Below are 17,452 nucleotides of genomic sequence, written 5' to 3'. Positions count from 1 at the left end.
AGTTATATATCAGGCCCAACCAGTATCAGAGGGGGAGGCCACGATGTGGGGAGGGCTGCTAGTTGTGTGGACTCTGGGAGAAGTCCCAGAGGCAGGGATGAAGATTGGAGAAATTAGATCAGACTACTTGATAAACGAATTGAGGTTGCAAGAAGTAGCCATTAGGACTGGCTCACAAGTTGCAAGCAGAGGCAGAGGAGTGAAGGAAGATGCCTGTAAGTGGTCAGGGAAGGGGAGATGGCACCATGGGACTTGGGGGGTTCTGGAAGCCATGGAGAGAGCAGTGTTAGCCCCCAGAATGCAAGGGTGCACTTGAGGTACAGTGAAGAAGGGCTGAGCTTCCCAAGCTCAAAGCTAAAGGAGAAAGCTGGTCTTCTTGTGGTACCCCATTACAGGGCCTAATTTTGAGTTAGACTGTGTCCAGTTGGTCTTCAGTATGATATGTTGGTCTGACTGACCTCTCTTGTTGAGTATATCTGCACCCCGAGATTTCTTCACCACGCACTGTGGCATAGTGGAAAGGGCATGAGGCTTGGAGTCACACAGACCTGGGTCCAAATCCCAGCTTGCCATTTTGGGGAAGCCTTTGCTGAACCCTGAGGCTAGGTTACCTGTATTTCCATGGTACCAAATGCTTATCTCCATCTCTGAACTGCGCACAGTACAATATGATGAAATTACATACTTCTGAGGCAAACTGTCAAGCTGGTTTTCATTAGGAAGTTGCTGTGCCTAACACTGGACTCTGTAGGGTATTATCTTTGCCCCAATATTTCTTCATTGTTGTTGAGAGTCTCAAGGGTAGGGAGCACAATTGTTTTTTCTATAAATACCAAACACCTTGGGCTGTGCCTGGAGCACCTGATTAATGTGTGTTTGTGGAACTGAACTGACCATTGATGATGTCACCTTTTCGATCCTGGTTTTCTCATTGATAAAATGTGTACAAGCAATAGTGCCCACCCTGGGATTACAGTATGGCCTGAAAGACATAAGCACCAGAAATGAAAGACCCTGTATAATATCTGGCACGTAAGTAGGTGCTCACATACTCTGGTGAATCCATGACTTTCTGAGCCTGACATCTTTTAACATCTTGTGGTGGAGAAATTCTCATCCCTTGGGTGAGGGTAGTGGAAATTGACCAGGGGTTCTGGGAGACCTTCTCTTTGGGGTTGCATGAGTTCACTTTGTACTGGACTTTGCTGCAAAGGACCTGAAGCTGTCCTTCTGACTGGAGGGTTCCAGGGGCAGGGAGACTGGTTAGAGGCAGAGATTTGCTCTGGCTTGGGGCTGTGGTGGAGTGGTAAAAGTGGGAACAGGTAGAGGTGGGGACATTTCTCTATCAGAGCCTGAAGGTTTCTCTTGCCATCAGTGGACTTGATTTCTAAGTGCACCCTGAGGATAGAACAAGTGGAAGCAAGACAGCGCACCAAGAAAGCTGAGGATAGACTTAGAAGAAACTTCCTGATGCTTCTATAAAGTTGGGTGTCTCATTTCTATCTTAGGAAATTATTTCTAAAATTTAGACAACTCCTGCTAGTTTGGTTCATAGAAATCACAGCCATGATGACCTCTCTATTATTTTATTTTATTGTTTTCTAAAATACAGGAATACAGGAATATTGTTTTACAAAAGATTCAAACAATGCACACATTAGCAAATAAAGTAAATGGTGAAAGTCCCCTTGGTTCCAAAGCTATCTCTTTCATTCTCACTTCCTTCCAGAGGGACATCACTCTTAATGGTTTGATGTGTACTCTTTCAGAATTTTGCCCATGCATTTATAGGTATATGTACATAAATGAAAACGGATACAAAGCTTTATTTATTTATTTGAGACAGAGTCTGGCTGTGTTGCCTAGTCTGGAGTGCGGTAGCGTGATCATGGCTTACTGCAGCTTTGACCTCCTGGGCTCAAGCAATCCTTCCACCTCAGCCTCCTGAGTAGCTGGGATCACAGGCATGCTCCACCATGCTCGTCTAATTTTTGTATTTTTAGTAGAGGCGGACTTTCATCATGTTGCTCAGGCTGGTCACAAACTCCTGAGTTCAAGCAATCTGCCCTCCTTGGCTTCCTAAAGTGTTGGGATTACTGGTGTAAGCCACCATGCTTGGCTGATGTAAAGCTTTTAAACATGAATGGGATTGTACTATTTCCATTGTTTTGGAGCATGTTTTTCCAAGAAATGCATCTGGAGATCTTTCCATGTATGTACATACAAATAGGACTTAATAAAAAAAAAGCCTCTGTAGTATTCTGTAATATAAATGGATTATAATTTTAAACAACTTTTTATGGGTATTCTGATTACAAGTGAAGTGGAGCATCTTAAAAATGGTTTGTTAGCCATTTAAATTTTATTTTTAATTTTTAAAATTGAATTGCCTCTTTATAACTTCCATCCATTTTAATGTACATTGGATGTTTGGTCTTTATAATTGATTTGAAGTTATTACATAAATCCAATATTAATCCTTTTGTGTTAAATACATTGCAAATATTTTCTTCCATGCCCTTCATTTGCCTTTTAACTTTATTTGTAAGTATTTTGTTGTGTAAAACTTTTCATTTGTAAGTAGTCAAATCTGTCAGCTATTTTCCTTATGGCTTTCAGGTATCATGTTTTATTTAGGAAGGTCTGTCTCAGTCCAAGGCTAAAAACAACATTCTCCTATAATTTTATGTAATATTTTCAAGTTGTTTTCACTTTTGGCTTTTTTACATATCTGATCAATGGTGTGAATCTATTGTTTAATTGTTGTTGGTGCATGTCAGTGCTGTAGGTAGACAAAGGCAAATACTGGTACAGATAATTCCAAACATCAAAAAATGTTTACCTTTGAAATCATGTGATTATAGAGTTTTATATTTTAGAGGGCTGGTTTTTAAAAATGTCAAAATGTTTTTAGCAATAAATTTAAACAATGAAGAAATATAGGATGTAAAAAATGAAGGTCCCTCAAGCTTCCTTTTCCAATCCTACTTCTATTGAATTGAATTTCTTACGACAAACATGTTTTATAAACGTAGAACATATATTTGTTGGCGATTTGTATTGCTTTTTCTTTTTCTTTCTCACTCTGTCACCTAGGCTGGAGTGCACTGGTGTGATCTCGGCTCACTGCAACCTCCACCTCCTGAATTCAAGCGATTCTTCTGCCTCAGTTTCCTGAGTAGCTGGGGCTATAGGCGCATGTCACCATGCCCGGATAATTTTTGTATTTTTGTAGTAGAGATGGGGTTTCGCCATATTGGCCAAGCTGGTCTCAAACTGCTGACCTTGTGATCCACCCACCTCGGCCTCCCAAAGTGCTGGGATTACAGGCCTGAGCCACCGCACCCGGCCTTGTATTTCTTTTTCTATAAATTACCTCTGTACCCTTTATCCATTTTAAAAATTGGGCTGTCACTTAAAAAAAACTTATTTGATGGCATTGTTTGTACATTAGGACATTAACTCTTTTATATAAGTTATATATAACATATATAAAGTTATATAAGTTCTATATAACTTATATATAAGTTATATAAGTTCTATATAACTTATATATAAGTTATATAAGTTCTATATAACTTATATATAAGTTATATAAGTTCTATATAACTTATATATAAGTTATATAAGTTCTATATAACTTATATATAAGTTATATAAGTTCTATATAACTTATATATAAGTTATATAAGTTCTATATAACTTATATATAAGTTATATAAGTTCTATATAACTTATATATAAGTTATATAAGTTCTATATAACTTATATATAAGTTATATAAGTTCTATATAACTTATATATAAAGTTATATAAGTTCCAAATAATTTGGAAATTCCGGTCTGTAATGATTGGCTATTAAATTATAACACTGATGATCATCTTTTGGGTTTCTTTCATTCATTTATTTTTGAAGAGCTGCACAATAGAATGGAAAAGAGCACTGAATCAGGAGTAAAAAGAGCTGGGTGTTGACTTGGTACATCCACAAACTAGCTGTGTAACCTTGTGGATGCTGTGAATGTCTCTGTGCTTCAGCCTCCTCGCCTGCAAGGTAATGTAACAGTGCTCTAAAATCCCGAAATTCTATGATTTTTGTTACTCAGCCATTGTGTCTTTAATGGTCTTCCTTTCTGAACAGAAGTATGGCAGATTCACATCTTGAATTATATGGTGCCCAACCGTATTAGTGATTCTGATTCCCTGGTGAATATGGCAACCAGTGAACTGGGAAGTGGGGGTGAGTATCAGCTAAAGAAATGAAAGCACCAGTCTGGCAGGTAAACAGTTCACAGTCCCCCAGAGATGGCACAGAAGGGCTGTAGTACTAGGGGATGGGAGACTTGGCATCTTAGACAAGTCACTGTCCCTGTCTTGGCCTTGGAATTTTGATCTGGAAAATGGGGATGGGGAATTGTGGATGACTAAAGATTTCTGAGCTGCCTTCCAGCTCTGCTGTTCTGTGGTGGCCCATGTGAGTCACAGGTAGGTGCTTCTGTGGTGGCCGGCTGGCCGTTTATCTGGTGGCCTCCCCTCCTCCCTCCCTGCGGGTGGCCCCTCTCCCACACCCTTTCTAACACACTGGGCATAACTGCTTTACAGCATCCATCTGGCTGCTCTTGGTGTGTCTCTGTGTGAGCAACTTGAGAACAAGACTTCTCAACTTTTAAAAAAAGCCTGATTAAAAAAATTCTCTGTTAATTATTAAACATGCTCATTGTAGGGAAAAACAAAATTCATAAAGCAGATAAAGAATTCTAATAAATCTGAGACATCTACTGTTAGCATTTTGTTATCTTTCCTTTTAGTCTCTTCTCTGGATTTGCTTTTTTTTTTTTTTTTTTTTTACTATATACACAATTTTGTATCCTGAATTTTTCACTTAAAACTCTCCATAAACATCATTTAAGGTCACTAATATCAGAGAGAAGAAACATTTTATTGTTTAAAAGTATCTTTGCATGTGTATGTCATTTTTGTCCCCAGAACAATGTTAGGAGGCATTGGGGAAGAGTAGGTGTGACTATTCCTAATGTGGAGGTGAAAAGTGAAGAGTAAAGCAATAAATAGAGCTGTGCCAGGGTCAGGAAACTAGCCAGCTGCAGGGCAGAGCAGCTCTACTGCTGACATTTGCATTGGGCATTATGGTTTACTGTATTTTCACACTTATTCACTTCTTTCAATAATTCTGTGAGGAACGTGGCCAGAAATTACCATCCCCTTTAATGGCACTAACTGAGTTGCAGATCATGGAGTGATCTGCCCAAGGACGTAGAGAGTCAGTGGCAGGACCAGGATTCAAACCCGCATTTCCTGACTCCAGGTTTCGTGATCGTCTTGCATTCCCAGGTGAGAACTCTTTCCACTAAAGTCCCAGTGCAAAATGAAACTTGAGTGATGCTAGTGGGCAGCAAGATTTCAGAAATGAGAGTTCAGGGTTGTTGCTAGAGGGAAAGCTGATCCTCTAATCAATCCAGACATCATTTATTTATAACCATAGAAGCTCAAAGAAGGTGCACATCAGCAGAGGTGGAGGAGGGATAGGAAGCAACAGAACTCATCTTAGAAGGAGACACGTGGAGTTCTGACGTGGGGGTGGGGGCGACTGGGCATGGGGGTCGGGAGGGGAGAGGGTGGATAAAACTGGGGGGAGGGGGCAGGGGAGGGCCCCTCCTGGCACCCATCCTGGCAGAAAGTGCTTCTCCTGGATTGATGGAGAATCCTTCTTCCTCTGTCCCTCTGCATTATGTTCTTTAAAAGAAATGTGATTTAGCTGCTTCTCTTGCCCAGCCCTTGAGTCCTCTGGACAGAAACAACCTGAAAAAACTGCTCTGTTGGCCAGAACAAAGGGTGGGTTTGGTGTTTCTTTAGAAAGCACTGGTCTCAGCTTGATTTTTCCAGGGCTGACCTGTCCAGTCTGCTTTTTTAACAGCATTGAAACTGCTCAGTTCTCTGGGTTGGGCCTTCAGAGAAGAGGGCTGCGAGGGTTATCCCACGGAAACGGATCTGCCCAGTCACTGATCCAAGGCAGCAGATGGGCTGCAAAAAGATGTGGTAGAAAGAGTTGCCTCAAGGATAAGGAGGCCTGGGTTTCCATCCGGCTTGGCCACTGCACACTGTGTGCTTTTGGGTGGGTCATCATCTCTGATAAGCCCTCAGTTTCCTTATCTTAAAAGTGAAGGGGTTAGAGTAGAATCATCAAATAGACTCTAGAATTTATTTCAAATAGACTCCAGGGTCTATTTTGGTTCTGGTGTCCCTTGATTCATTTAGAGACAGTATAGCTTAGAGGACAAGCCTGTAGACTCTAGAGGACGAGCTAGAGCTAGAAGGCCTGGCTTGAATCCTGGTTCCGTCACTAGCCGTCTGTATGACTTGGTGAGAGTGAGTCACTCAGCCTCTTCTGCCTCTATTTTCTCACCTGTACAATGGGGCCAGTTCCTACCTCACTACATTGTTAGGATGATTAAGTGGGTTAATTTGGTGAAACACTTGGAAGGGTACCTGCCACATGGTAAGTGCTTTCTAAATGTTTGCTAAATAAATATGTATTATTGTTAAGTTTGGGGGAGGTGGGAGTGGGTACCAGATTGTAATCCTCCCACCTGGAAGGTGCACAGCTTGTAGATGTAATAGGGGTTCACAGTTGTTTCTTCCTCTCTGAGGATGGCTGAGATTCCACAGGGCGAGTCAGTGTTGATTAGTTGCTCTGCACAGCCAACTTTCTTAGAAAATGACAGCAACTGACTTGGAGGCTTTCAGGGAGCCTGCTTCCTACATTATTTTATGAAATCCTTCCTTAACCCTGCAAGGCACTTGGTTATCACCCCTAGCTCCCAGGTAAAAGCCAGAGGTTCGTGGAGGTGCACAGCTTGAAGTGGTGGCCCCAGGACCCAGCTTGTCCTCTCTGCCTCTGTAGCACAGCTCTGGGCAAAAGCCTTCTGCCCAGTGGGAGATCCATACTTAAGGTCAGCTTGTTGAACACAGAGTGGCCAAGGCTGAGAGCGAGGACTGACCGTGAGCCAGGCCAGGGGACTTGGGTGCTTTTAAAAATTGATTTGTACTGATCGTATAGAAAAAATGTACAAACTTACCAAGCTTTTAAAACTCAGTACCTTACTGTTGAACATTTAGGCTATTTTCAATGTTAAGATATCATTATGTGCATATTAAACTAGTAAAACATAATTATTTCAGAACTTTAGAAGCAGTTACATGTATCTGCTGATGAGGGCTCCATAAATTGGTTCAGTTTTCCAAGAGAGCAATCCAGTAATATTTAAGAGCTATAAAGTTATTCCTACCTTTTGACCTGAGAATTCCACTTCTCAGAATATACTCCAAGGAAATACCCCAAAAGAGATAAAAGGAAGTAATTTGTATTTACTTATTCTTAGAAATGCTATTTTTAAAAATTGCAAGCAACCCAAATGCCCAACCATTGGGGTTTGGTTTGAAACTCACAGTCTATTTGCATTCTAGAATATGATAGAGCTATTAAGAATGACAAATATGGGAACAATGTCAAGGCATGGACAAATGTGTACATACAAAACAATAAGTGGCAAAGGGGCTAAGTAGTATGTATTTTCTGATGACAACTATGCAAAACATGGACCTGTATTTGTTCAATGAATTGATGAAGATGAGATGCAAGTTGCCGTAGGTTTGAATATTTATCAAATGGTTTTTGCTTATAATAAAAATAAAATGGATTCTTTTATACTCATAGATGAACAGAACTAGCTACACAATCTGCAGGCCTCAGTGCAAAAGAACCATGTAGGGCTCCTTTTTCAAAAACTAATAATTTCAAGATGGCAATTGCAGAGCTATAAGCCAAGAGTGGGCCCTTCTGACCATGAGGCCCTGTGCAACTGCTCTGTACATCCAAGCCCTAGCTAGAGCTGTCAGTCCAATCTGCCCACTTTACCAGTGAGCAAACTGAGCTTATGAGCTTGAGTTCTGCTTAGAAAACTCAGAAGCATCTACAATCCTGAGTTCTCCAAGCTTGGAATTAGTGCTGAGGTTACTGAACATTCGGAGGTTGGATCTAGAGAGGATGTAGTCACAGATCGTTGTCCATTTATTTGTCCCTAGGTTTTGCTGCTCTAGCTGGAGAGTCAATTGTACTTCATCCATTCTTCTATCTATTTAGCAAGCATTTAAGTACTGGGCAGTCTTCTCACTGATGGGGATACAGAGGGCTCAGAACAGGAGCTTAGGGTTTAGTTGCAAAGACAGACAAAGAAGATACATGTTTACAGGGCACTTTGGTGAAAGCGATGGTAGGTTTGAACTAATGGTTTAGAAAGCACAGAGGTGTAGTTGGGGAAGTGGCAGCTTTTCTGGCAGTGAGGACTGACACCTGAGTTTTGAGAAAGCCATACCTTAATAAAGAAGGTGAAGGATAGCTAGGCAGAAGAAACAACATGTTCTACAAAGCCCAAGCAGAGACAATGTGGAGATCTCCAAGTAATGACTTGTTGGAGCAATATCACATGATTGGTTAATACGGAGACAAGCCAACTAAAGCTCCAAAGTCTTTGCCTGAAGAATCTCTTAAGATGGAATGTGACATCTGTTCTGGGTCATGCCCTCTCAGGTTTGATCAGCATGCTGTCCGTGTCCTCATCCAAATCGTCAGTGGGAATGCTGATCAGGACAGCGTCAACACTGGGTGCTATTGCAGCCTCCCTCACCACCCTTCATTGAGAGTTCTCTAAGTTGTCCACAGGTCTGTGAGAGAAGCTCTGCTGCATGCCTTCCTGATATCAGAACATACTGATTCTTCTGGCCCATCACAAAATAACCTTGGTAGTTAGGCAGTGTTGTTTTCTGAGACCCTATTGGGTTTCTAGTAGATGCTTCTTACTGTTCTGAAAGCCCACATGCATAGTACCTGAGGACATGAACTGGAAATTGTCCATAGTGAGTTCAGAAACAAAATTGACCACCCTCCTTTCCTTCCCCAACTCTGCACCATGCAGTGTCATGGCTACATGCTTGTCCTTGGCCCAAACTTCAGTGCCACCAGATCCCCCTAGTATGGGAAGCCCCAGGTTCTCCAAGACTCAGTCATGACCTTGACCATTTACCTCCCCAGATGGGCTCGTGCAAATCCTTAGGGAAGCTGGAACCAGATAGTGACCACGGGACTCTTCCATTTACCTTTTCCTGGAGACGTCACATATTGTTCTTTACTTACCCAGCTGAGTTTGTGCTTGCTATTCAGTTTTAAAAATTAATTACCTTTTGTATTTACATGTAAATAGCTAGTTTTAAAAGATTTCCTTTTGAGATGGGGTCTTGGTATGTTGGCTATGCTGGTCTTGGAGTCCTGGGCTCAAACAATTTTCCAGCCTCAGCCTCCCAAGTAGCTGGGATTACAGGCCTGCACCACTGCACCCAGCTTGTAAAATAAAATATTTGATTGAGAAAAAAATCACCCTATTCATATTACCCAAAAGGAATCATCACTAAAAATCTGTGGTAACTATTTTGGTCATGTCTTTATGTGTATATGCATAGAGAGGAGTAGATGGATGGGCACAAAGAGATAGAGAGAGAAATAATTTCACCAGGATGGAATCACACCATATGTAGCATTTTAACTAAAATGTAGTAAATTTAATTTAACTGAAAGCTTTACTAGGATAATAGGAAACTCAAGGAATTGACATGGAATTTCTGAACATCAGATAAATGTTTTTTTCACCAGAAATATTAGTTCCTAAAATAGCCCTCAGAGTTAAGAGAAAATAAGTATTGAGAGAGTAGAATAAATTTTAAGTGAAACTTCAAATTTTAGACACTATCTAATGACTCTCTGCTATGAAAGTGAGTAAATCAGCATGTTGCTCTTTCCCCTCTCCTCCTCCACAACACAAGATATTTATCACATGCATTACTTTCACATTGTCCAAAGTAATGTCATTTACTTTCTGTTCTATGTAAATCTTTATGGACTGTGGACTATGGAATGCTTAATACTAGTTGTTGTTGGTTTTTGTAAACCACAAATTTGATCTTCAAGTTATTTTGGTTTACTATTTGGTTGGCTAGATTTATAGTCAAATAATTTTTTCTAGGAGTCTTCTTATTTTGCATGTATGATGGTATCTGTCCACTGGCTTTATACTTGAAGGTGACATGCCTGTTTAAGCTATGCTTTTCTTCTCTTGGAATGTTGTAGGCATGATTTCCCTGTCTTTGGGACTGTGTTGTTAATGGAAAGTCTGAGGCATTTCCTCTGAGATAGCTAATGGGCTTGGCAAAGTTCACATGACCAAAGCTCAACTCCCCAAAACTATTCCTCCATCATTTCCCAGTACAACAAATGGCACCACCATTCACCCAGTTGTCCAGGCCAAATCCTTAGAATTATCCTTTCTCTCATATCTCACTTTCAGTCCTTCAGCAAAAAGGGTGACTCTACCTTCAAAATATATCTAGATTCTCACTACTTCACATTTCCTCCACTGATTCCACCCTAGCATGAGCCATCACACTTCTCTCTGGCACTGTTGTAATTACTTCCTAAGAGACTTCTTGCTTCTGTTTCATCCAATTCTGTTGTATCCTATCCTACCCTACCCTACCCTACCCTGCCTTACCTTACCTTACCCTATCCTAGCCTAGCCTAGCCTAGCCTAGCCTAGCCTATCCTATCCTATCCTATCCTATCCTATCCTATCCCATCCCATCCCATCCCATCCCATCCCATCCCACCCCACCCATCCTATTGAATTCTATTCTCCAGGTAATTCATACAATACCAAGTTATTATCTTAAAATTACATCATGACACTCCCCAGTTGTCAGCCCTCTAATGGTTTTCTATCACATTTAGCATTTATATCCTAGAAGACTTTACAAGATCTTCCCCAGATGACTTCTCTGACATCATTTCTACCACTCACTCACTCACTCACTCACTCACTGTGTTCTAGCCACAATCTTCTTGTTGTTCTTGAGCCTTTATGCAGATTCCCACCTCAGGATCTTTGCACTTGATTTTTTTTTTCTGGGATGCTCTACCTTTCAGATATCCTTATGGCTCCTTCTTCACATCCTTCAGACCTCTGTTCAAGGTGACTTTATCAGGGAGATCTTTTCTGACCACCTATAAAAATAAAATGTCTTTACCAGTCTTAATACCCACATCCTGGCTTATCATTCTTCATAACTCATACCATAACTGATAAATGTTTTTTATTGACTGTCCTTTTGCCAGAATTTAAGCTCCATGAAATTAGGGACTTTGCTTTATTTATCACTCTGGCACCTAACACAGTGCCTGGCACATTGCAGGTGCACCATATATATTGGTTAAACTAATGAGTTAACTAACAAAATAATATTTTTCACATTGTATTTAACCTTTTTTCTTTTCCAATGTCCCTGTGATTCTTTCTTTATCCTTGAAGTTGAATGATTTCAGCAAAATGTTTTGATATAGATTGTTCTTCACAGATTTTTTGTTTCCTAAAGCACTGTGTACCCTTTTTGACATGCAGGCTTTTCAGGAATGTTTTCTTTTACTTTAGTGTGTCTTCGAATACTTAGTCTATCCTATTATCTGTTCCCTTCTCCACAAACAGCAATGCTATTGACTCTGGATCTTCTTTGTCATTTGTATTTTTAATGTTTTGTGCAATATTTTCATATCTTTATTCTTTTCTTTATTGTTTTATAATTTCTTCTATCCTGTCTACCATGTTGTTGACAGCATTTTAGTTATGTGTATTCTATTTTTTTCACCTTTACAATATTTTTATTTTTCTTTCATTTGTTTCCTGAACTCTGCTAGCTTATTTTTCCTTTTACTACTTATAGTCTCTTCTTTTTGTTTTTAAAATCATTTTATTAGATTTAGTTTTCTAAATTGACATGCAGTAAAATGCACTCTCTGTGGATTACAGATCTATGAATCTTGGCAAATGCATAGAGTTGTATACCTACCACAACGGTCCAGATACAGAATAGTTCCATCACCCCGAATAATCCCGTTGTGATCCTTTTGTAGCTGATTCCTCCCCTACTGCTATCTGTAATCCCTGGAAACCACTGATCTGTTCTCTAACCCCATAATTTTGCCTTTTCCAGAAACTTCTATAAATAAAAGGATATATTATATGCTTCTATAAATATAAGGATATATTTTGGATCTGGCTTCTTTCATTTAGCAAAATGCACTTGAGATTCATCAATGTCATTGTGTGTATACATCGTTCATTACATTTTATTGCTGAATGGTACTCTATTGTTTGGGTGTTCCAGTTTGTTTATCCAGTGACTAAGTTACTGAAGGACATCTGCGTTGTTTCCAGTTTTTAGTGATTATGGTAAAGCTGCTATAAACATTCATGTAATGTTTTCTTTTGTGAACACAAGTTTTCATTTCTCTTGGATAATTATCTAAGAGTAGGATTACTAGGTTATATACTACATATATGTTTCCCTTTAAAAGCAACTATTAAATAGTTTTCCACAGTGGCTGTAGAAATTTGAGGCCAGGAATATATGAGTCCAGTAGCTCTGCTTTCTCACTAGTACTTGCTATTGTCAGGAATTTTTATTTTAACCATTTTGATAAGTCTTTAGTGGTCCTCATTATGGTTTTAATTTGCATTTCTTTAATGTCCCTATTTTCCACCCATATGTCTTTTTCGATAAAGTGTCTGTTCAAATATTTTGCCCATTTTGGGAAAAAGTTGTTTGTTTTCTTAGCGTTGAGTGTTGTTCTTTATATATACTGAATACAAGTCCTTTGTCAGATATGTAATTTACAAATATTAGGTTGCCATTACTTTCAAGGGCAAAAACCGTAGTTACTTTTGTACCAACCTGATATTTTTCTTCCAATCTGTGATTTGTCTTTTCATTCTCTTAACAGTCCCTTTTGCAGAGCAAAAGTTCTTAATTTGGACAAAGTTCCATTTATCATTTTAAAAATTGGATTTTGCTTTTGTGTCATCTCTAAGAACTCTTTACCCAGGTCATAATGATTTTTCTCCCCAGTTTTCTTGTAGAAGTTTTATAGTTTTATGTTTTACCTTAAGGACTATGATACATTTTGAGTTAAATTTTGTATTCACTGTGAGGGTTCATGAGTGTTCTGAGGGGGTTTGCTTGAGACTAGGTTGTAGGCCTTCGCTGGCCACATGGGGCTTTTTCTAGGGGTCTAACGAGGACAGAGAGAAGAAATCAGATCTCCATGCCAGACACCCTGAGGGGTATGAGTGGCTCTAACTCTCTCACTGTTGGACATGACACCTGGGACTGGAACATTGTCTCCAGAAAGCCTCAGCAAAGTGAGAGCTTGGGGTGGGCATAAGAACAGAGTATCAGGGAGTGTTTGTCCAGGAAAGCAGCTGTGGGTGTGAGATCTGATGGGGAAGAGGACCTGGGATTTTAGAGGGATAAGCTATTGAAAATAATAGCAAAAACAATAGTGGCTATCTTTTACTAAACAGTTAGGACAGCAACTTTATATACATACTTTCTAAGCCTTACAGGCACCTGGCAAGGAGGGAGTTATCCCTTTTATACAAATGTGGGAACCAAAGTTCAGAGAAGTTGTCTGTTCAAGGCCACACAGCTATTGATTGGGAGGCTGTGATTTAAACCCAGGCTGGAAGCTAAAGCTGGTTCTCTGTCTACTCCAACAGCTGCCCCGCATGACTCAGGGCTCAGGGGACACTGAGTGGAGATGGAAAAAGGGCAAGGAGGAAGGAAGGCTGAAGTTTGGTCAAAGACAGGCTCCTATGAGGCCGAAGGACAATCACCTCTTGGATGAGGGGCTGGGAGAATCCTTGGAATTGTTCTCCCTGTGATGCTTTATGAAACAGTGTATGTAAATTCTCACTTATGGAAGAAGCAAGAGCAGAGGACTGGACAAAATGGCCCCAGTGGACACTGAAGGAGAACCTCAGGGATACAGCCCTGATGGAGCCATGTGTGCCTGCTGTCCTAGGTGTTTCCTCCCAAGGCTGACTTGGCATTTTTTAGGCCAGTCCCAGCCTGGGAAGCTATCTGGCTGACTAGGTGACCAAAAGACAAGTTCCTTCCCACCTAGGCGGGTACCCATGTCTCCCCTTGGTGTCTCAGGTGGGGCACAGCCCACAGAAGCCCCACCCATCATTGACTATCTGGACTATCTGTCACACTGAGGAATATCTACAGGGTCTGGCAGTGGGCAGGAAGTGCCTGTCCTAAGAGAATGGGGCCTAGAGTCTGGGAGAGGTGGTCTTGACAAAAGATAACAATTCTGCACCATTCTGCTGTTCTGTGTAAAGATCTTTTTCCCTCTCCCAAATAAGGGGACTCTTTGGCCTGGGTCATAGAACTATTCATGGAAGGTAGGCAGTGTGCCAGTGTTCCAGGCAGGCACCATTTTTGCTCTGTAAATAAATGCAGTGGAGCCACTGCCTCTGCCCCCAGGGGACCAGAGTCCAGTATGCTTCCAAGCGGGGCTCCCAGGGAGGTGGAAGCAGAGCCACAAGGGCCAGAGAGGTGGAGAACCTGGAGCCTACTCATACCAACCTCAGGTAGCCCCTGGCAAGGGTTCTGCCACCCTTGTTTGGTCCTTTGTCCACCCTTCCCTGAGAGCAGCAATAAAAAGAGGGGCTATAAATGTGCCCTTGGCTTGGCCTTGGCTCCTGAGGGTGAGGATCCAGATGACAGTGTCTCAGGGAGCCTGGCCAGCCCAGGCCTGACTTGGGGGGATGCCGGACAACACAGAGGAACTGGAGCCATCCCTACAACAATAGGGTCTCTCCTTAGCCTAAAGAGACAGAAGCTGAGGGGATAGGAAGTGAGAATCCAGTCAGTGAATTCAGGAAGGGGCTGAGCAGCATGAACACACCTGGCCCTGAGGTTATCATCTAGGATCCTGCAATGAGAGGCAGCAGGGCTCTGGTGAGGGCCAGCCCCAGCTCCCCTTTACTAGCTGGGCAAGGTACATAAACACTCCAAGCCTCAGTTTCCTCTGCTGTAAAGTTTTAAGGTTTTTGGGAGAAGTGGTTGACATATGAGAAGTGTTTAACATACTGTCTGACACACAATAAGTGCTCAATAATTGTAGCAATGAGCTTCATCATCATCATCATTGTTTGATACTTTAATTAATGCACTGGGAGTCAAAATACTTAGATTTGAGACTACTTCAAACATTTAGTTATTATGTGACCCTGCTGAGGTTATTTGACCATTATGAGCATCAGTTTCCTAACCTCTAAAATAGGGTCAATAACAATAATTGTCAGAAGATTGGTGGGGTAACTAAACATTTAGCACCTGGCACAGTGTAGGCCCCAAATACACTCAGTTAGAATGAAAAGACTCCTATAAAGCTTAAGAAGGACAGCTTAGGACCCTTCCTGTAAAGAAGTATGATTTTTGTGGCAGGGAGCCACTTCATGGGATGGATCACCTCAGGAGATGATCTTGATTAGTGCCTTCCCCAGGAGTGTTTCAGTTGCAAGGGAATAAATCCAACCTAGACCAGCTTGAGAAAATAGGGAAACCTAAGGGAGTTCAGATGGGCTTCAGGCACAATTGGATCCAGACGTTTTAATAATGGCATCAGTACACGGTCTCTTCATGTCGAGCTCTCTTTTCCACTGTGCCAACTTCTTTCTCAGCCAGGCTTTCTCCTCGTGGTGGCAAAGCTAGCCACTGTCCGCACCGGCTTGCATCATTCCACAGCTGCTTCAGAGAAAAGAACAACACCCTTTCCCCCTGGGCATGCATCTCACTCTCCTAAAAGGACTGTTTGGATGACATGACTACCCCTGAACCTCCAACCAGATTCCATGCAGGTCACGTGCCCAGCCCTGCAGCAAGGTCTTAGGGCCCTTTGATTGACAGCTCCATTGGAATCAATGCAGGGGGACTGTTCCCATAAAACAAAGAAGTGCACTGTTACCAGAAGAAGAGAGAAGGCTCGCTGGGCAGGCAGATTGCAATAGCTGTCAACTAGAGTTAAAAATATGCTCTCAGTAAATCCCTGGGTGACCTAATGCATCATCTTAATGGGCTGTTGTGGGGAGTGAGGATGCTTGCAAGATTTCATTCTGTCGGTCACTCAGTGCCCAGCCAGGGAAGGATTCATGGACTGGATCTCCATTGATCTGTTTTGTCCTTTGCACACGGCCAGTCCCCAGCTTGCCTCCAGACCACACCCACAGTCTCACTCCCACCTTCAAGGTAGCCTTGGAGGCCAGACTTCTCCCCTTGAGCTAAAGTGGTCCAGGCAGCATGAGGATCTGAGGGCTGAACATTCAATCCTTGCTTAAATGAGTGCTGGGAGGGGATAGAGCGAAATACAGATGGCCCTGAAAAGAACCCTGGACATGGAATCAGAAGCCAGGGGTCGGATGCTGGCCCTGTTCCCTGCCAGCTCCATGACCTTGGACCATGCCACTGCCCTCAGCATCCTCTTCTGCCAAAGGAGGGGCTGGGCTAGATGGTCTCTGACGTCTCTTCCAGTGCTGACATTCTGGGACTCTGTGAATGTTATTAAATTCATGAATCGGCTTCTTTGCCTGGAACAAGTCAGCTTAAAATACATGCAAATTGCACTAAGTATAGCTGTTCCCTTGCTGAGGAGGCAGCCTGGCATATTTACATAGTTTGAAATTGGCTGCTGCATGCACAGGGTGGGGGAGCAGTGACAGGCTCTGAGGCTGGGCCAGCAGCCGCCGCCTCTAATGCAAGTGGGGTCCCAGACCTTTCTCAGCTTGGAGTCCTGAAATTCATTGTTAGCAGGGAAGAGGATGAGAGCTGCTCTGTACTAGAGGCTGGATATGTCAGGATCCTTTCTGGGTGCTTGCTTTCTATTATCTTATTTAATCCTCACAGCAGTCCTTGAAAGCAAGTATTACTGTTGCCTTTTAACCAATGAGAAAACCAAGGCCTCGAGCTTGCCCAAGGCCACACAACCAGTAAATGTTGAGGTTAGGCTGACTTCAAAATTCATGCTCTCTCCACCACTAGGCCTGCAGTTTCCTCTACACATCCAGGCACTGCCAGACTCACTGCTGTTTGGGCATGCTCTTGTTGGCCAACATTGAGAGTCTTCGTTTGTTCATTCAGTAAATACCTGGTGAGTGCTATGGTGTGCTAGGTTTTGTTCTAGGCATTCTGCAGTAATCAAGACAGACATGGTCTTGGCCCTCTTGGGTCTTACATTCTAGTGGAAGAGACAGAAGATAAACAGGTGAATTAGTAGATGAAATGAATTGCAGGTTGTGACACACGCTCTGAAGAAAATGAAGAGCGGGCAGATGCCACTTAGATGGGAGCTGTTTAGGTAAGACCCCCCTGAGATGGTGATGTCTAAGCTGAGAACAGAATGCTGTCAGTGACGAAGGTTGAGCCAGCAGCTCTGGGTCCCAGACTCAGCACCTGTTAACTGTGTCACCTTGAGCAAGTCACTAGTTCTTTC

At 42.0% G+C, this 17,452-nt stretch overlaps 1 protein-coding gene across 3 annotated transcripts in view; it reads right to left on the bottom strand.

Annotated features, from left to right (window-relative positions):
* Positions 1–17,452, bottom strand: part of KCNA2 (potassium voltage-gated channel subfamily A member 2) — a 50,988-nt gene that overhangs the window by 9,028 nt on the left and 24,508 nt on the right. The window contains exons 4-5 of one of the 3 annotated variants that reach the window (XM_055114621.2): positions 11,041–11,125; positions 3,809–8,915 (exon numbers count right to left, since the gene is read on the bottom strand). In XM_055114621.2, coding sequence (XP_054970596.1) covers positions 11,054–11,125 — 72 coding nt within the window. In that variant the 3' untranslated portion in view covers positions 3,809–8,915; positions 11,041–11,053. Of the gene's footprint in view, positions 1–3,808; positions 8,916–10,749; positions 11,126–17,452 lie in introns of those variants that run through there. The other 2 variants (XM_055114628.2, XM_063599419.1) reach the window with 2 other exon arrangements.

The sequence above is a fragment of the Pan paniscus genome, chromosome 1 (assembly GCF_029289425.2).
Source record: "Pan paniscus chromosome 1, NHGRI_mPanPan1-v2.0_pri, whole genome shotgun sequence".
Classification (NCBI taxonomy): Eukaryota; Metazoa; Chordata; class Mammalia; order Primates; family Hominidae; genus Pan; species Pan paniscus.
The sequence above is the reverse complement of the archived record's forward strand: the minus strand, read 5'-3'. Positions and strand labels throughout refer to the sequence as shown.